The sequence below is a fragment of the Sinocyclocheilus anshuiensis genome, unplaced genomic scaffold (assembly GCF_001515605.1).
Source record: "Sinocyclocheilus anshuiensis isolate Anshui unplaced genomic scaffold, SAMN03320099.WGS_v1.1 scaffold3256, whole genome shotgun sequence".
Lineage (NCBI taxonomy): Eukaryota > Metazoa > Chordata > Actinopteri > Cypriniformes > Cyprinidae > Sinocyclocheilus > Sinocyclocheilus anshuiensis.
Window position 1 is genome coordinate 83,973 of NW_015552819.1, and position 4,097 is coordinate 88,069.

The 4,097-nt window shown below is 33.8% G+C and overlaps 1 protein-coding gene across 1 annotated transcript in view; it reads right to left on the reverse strand.

Moving 5' to 3' along the window:
- LOC107667970 (golgin subfamily A member 4) overlaps positions 1-4,097 on the reverse strand; it is a 33,937-nt gene that overhangs the window by 6,724 nt on the left and 23,116 nt on the right. Inside the window, exons 12-14 of the mRNA XM_016459704.1 lie at positions 2,702-2,749; positions 530-639; positions 209-377 (exon numbers count right to left, since the gene is read on the reverse strand). Coding sequence (XP_016315190.1) covers positions 209-377; positions 530-639; positions 2,702-2,749 — 327 coding nt within the window. The remainder of the gene's footprint in view (positions 1-208; positions 378-529; positions 640-2,701; positions 2,750-4,097) is intronic.

Here is a 4,097-nt window from a genome sequence, read left to right on the forward strand (position 1 = left end):
CTCGGTTAGCCTAACGCAGTACACGTAGCAAGGTGTGTATATATATATATATATATATATATAATACACACACACAAGACATGCATACATTTATTGTCCACTTGAAATATGTGACAGACAGCTGATATAAATGTTAACATGCCCAATCATCTAAATGTGTCGTCTTAAATATATACTCAATATTACAATACATCTCATATTTACCCACATTGTGTTCAGTTTGAAGCAGTTTTTCAGTTGTTTCTTGGTTTTGTTTTTCTTTTGTCTCTAAAGCCTCTCTCAGACTGTCAATAAATTCCAGTTTCTCTGAGGTTCTGGCAAGTGTGTGCTCCTTTTCCATGAGTGAGGACTCCAGACACTCCTGTGTGCTGCTCAGTCTGAGTCAACAGATATGTAAAAAAAATTATTTTTCTGGCTATTGAACACAGCATTTGTGTATAAATGAGATTACCATGGCCACAAAACAGACAAGAATCTGAGTTGGAATGTTTCTGCAATTAGGCCCCCGGACCTAATTTTGAATAATTACCCTTTGAGTTGTTTGTTCAGGCTGGCAACGAGCAGCTGATGCTTTTCTGTGTCTCTACTCTGCTGACTGCGAAGGCTGGCAACCTGTGCCTGCAGGCGCTCAGATTCATTCTGATGGATAGGAAGATGGCAGATCATAACAACAATTCAAGCAAAATAGAAAAAACCCACCACACAGCCCAACTGCGTGTAATGTCGTTATAGATAAATGTGGGCTTAAACTAGGGCTGCATGATGATGGCAAAAATCAGAATTGCTGATTATTGCCCTCAAATATTGTAATCGCAATAAAGAATACCAATTAATGCACATCCAAAACAAGCTGGAAACTATTTGTTTTGTTTGTTTTATGCATCAGTACATTAAGGGTGTTTTCACACTCGAGTCCTCTTTAAAAGAACCAAACGTAGAACCCGTGATGTGGTCCAAGAGATGAACCAAATGAAAAAGAGCCCAGTTCTTTTTACGTTCACACTGTCCCTGTCCCTGAAAAAAGGAATCAGATCCTGTTTCGGTCAACTTAAAGGGGCTATATGTAGAATTCAGAAACCCTTAGAGACACCTGTTTTTTATTATTATTATTATTATTATTAAACATCATCATTATTATTATTACTATTATTATTACTTCGTAAAACGACACTGCTACAAATCAGTCAATAGGATGCTGGTCAATAGGGGACACTGCCCCTGTCAAGTTATCCAGAAACGAGGCATACTTTAACATGTTTAACCTGAGTTAATTATAATTAAATAATTATTAAATAAAATGTAAAATAATCATGAAATAAAATGATTTTGGTGTATTATACGCCTGGAAGTCATGTTATTTGGTGTGTGAATACATATTTATAGGCTAACAGGTACATCCTGTGTGTGGGACGCTTGCCAAACAAGTGTCTACGTAAGTCCTGAAACTTTTGCCAAGCTGGTGGCCAAAGGCTGCTTTCTAATAGGCACATGTCAGATTCTCCATGGGTCACATAAGTTTCTCAGTCTGGTTCTCATGAGAGCACCTGGAGATTTGGTTTTGGCGCTCACCCTGCGAATAGTGTGACACATAATTAAATATGACTATAAAAAATAAAATAATTAATAATAGTATTATTGCACTTTTAATAAAAAAAAAATAAATAATAATAATACACAAAAACAATAAAATGTGAGTAATAAATTAAAGTACAATTATTCTATAGTCCACTTAAAAATGCAATGCTAATACTTACATTTTCTTTTTCTTCTATATAAATCTAAATATATCACTTATGTGCATCCCTCGCAATAATGGTTACTTTTTACAATTACATAGTCCTGGCAGCCATATCCCCATAATCACAATTATATTTTTTGATTACTTATGCAGCCCTAGCTTAACTCAAACTGTTAAAAACCATTGTTGACACACCCTGTGTGAACTGCACTCTTATTTGTAGTGTGAAGAGGACAGTGTTAAAACAGTACAAACAGTAGGGCTGTGCAATATATCGAAATTATTGAAATATCGCAAATGTACATAATCGCAATATGCATATCGCTACAGCTTGCAATATTTGGGGCCATGAACAAAAGACAAAGAGAAAATTACTCACTGCTCTTACCTAAATAACTTTTGTAGCTTAAATAAGAATCAGTGCATATTGAATTCAAAGAGTAAATTCTAAGCAGTGTTTTATTTTTCCTTTTTATTATTCAGTTCCTAAATTCATGTTAAAATGATTACACTAATGTTAAAATGACATTTTTATGTAATGCTCAAGTAAAACACTACCGTTCACTTTCAGAAGTTGTTGTAGGGGTGCTTTCTTATTAGAATCTGAATCAGAATGAGCTTTATTCACCACTTAAGTGTGCCACTTAAGGAATTTGTTGTGGTTTTACAGGAACTCTTGGTACATACATACATACAAATAACCATATATATATATGACACAAGATAGTTATAGAAGTTCACAGAACTGACTCAGCAACAGCTGAGTAAAACTGTTTAATCTGAGCATGTGGCACTTTAAGCATTGTCGTATCGCATATCGAATATCGGATTATTTAATGAGTTATTGCATATCACATTTTTCTTCAATATCGCACAGCCCTAACAAACAGTGATAAGTACAGTACAAAGAGAAGTTTCCACGCTCAGTCGTGCTTTTGGAAGCTTACACAAACACACACAAACCTGAGATGTGGACAATGCTCGACCACCTTCATCTATACCAAACGTCGCCTGCGTTAGAGGAGTGTTGCATATAGTTCACTCAATATACAGGTAATTAACTGGCTATCCAACACTCATAGTGAGATTCAACAAGATTCAAAGTGTCAAAAACAGTTTTTTCCCCCAACAATGAAAGAAAAATGGACTTGCATCATTCAGCATTTTTTTTTCTTTAGAAACAGCTGAAACTGACCTTTCGATAAGCCCAAGCACATTGGAAATATTAGTGACAAATCATACTCTTGCGACTCTATTATCTTGTATGATTTTGTAAGTCTATGTTTACCTTTTTTTCCCCCCAATACATTTGTCCAGTGTTTGTCCTTAAACTGTTCTTGATAGTACAACTACTTTCTTATGCATCCTATCCCAAGCCTTCATTGCCCATTCAAAAAACTTTTTAGATCTAGTAACAAGAGGCTTGAGCCATAGATATGCAGTTTTTAGCGGGGAAATTATGGAAATGGTTGTATTTGTTTGGTTGGTCAGTATCTTTGAAGGGCCTTTGAACAGGGTGTCTACAGAAATGAACAAGTTAAATTTAAGACTTTTTAAGACCTTTTTAATACCACCTTATATGAAATTTAAGACCTAAACCTGTAATGGAAATACACATTTTATTACATACATATATGTAATTTTTAATTTGTTTAAATAAAAAAGAAAACAAAATATCATTGCTGTAAATGATATTTATTACTACGATATACAGTGAACTTTTCACATCAGCAGACAATATTCCATACAAAATATCCCTGCAAAATAACTGCATCACTGAGATTTCTGGTGGAGTAAACAATTTATTCTGAAGCAATATTTTCATCAGTGTTCTATCATCTTTTACATACTTAAATCTGCATATTTTTATTTACCTTTACAAAGGCCTATTTTTAACCTTTTTAGATGTATGCATCATCTTACATGTCAAATTATTACAATTTATCAATAAATTCAATATACACTATAAGGCTGCTACCAGTCAGATTAAATAATTTACACTGCAAATAACAATAATTACAACTGCAATAAATAATGTTATGAGATTAATGTTTTAAATGCATTTATGAATATACAAATAAGAAATGTTGAGGGGAAAAATACATACTTTTCCACAAACTTCACAACTAAACTATGGTAAGTCACTTAATGAGCGAGTCATTAAATCATTCATTCAACTGATTGAGTGTGTTATCATGCTGCTATCTTAAGGACTTTCGTGGACAGCTGACTCCTAAAGCTTTTGATATTCTTCATATTCTGTGTGGTGGTCAGATAAGTTTAAATAGATGTTTACCTTTTATGGGCATTTTACCTTTATAAAGCCATTTTTTCTATAAGTGTGCATTATCTTTTGAGT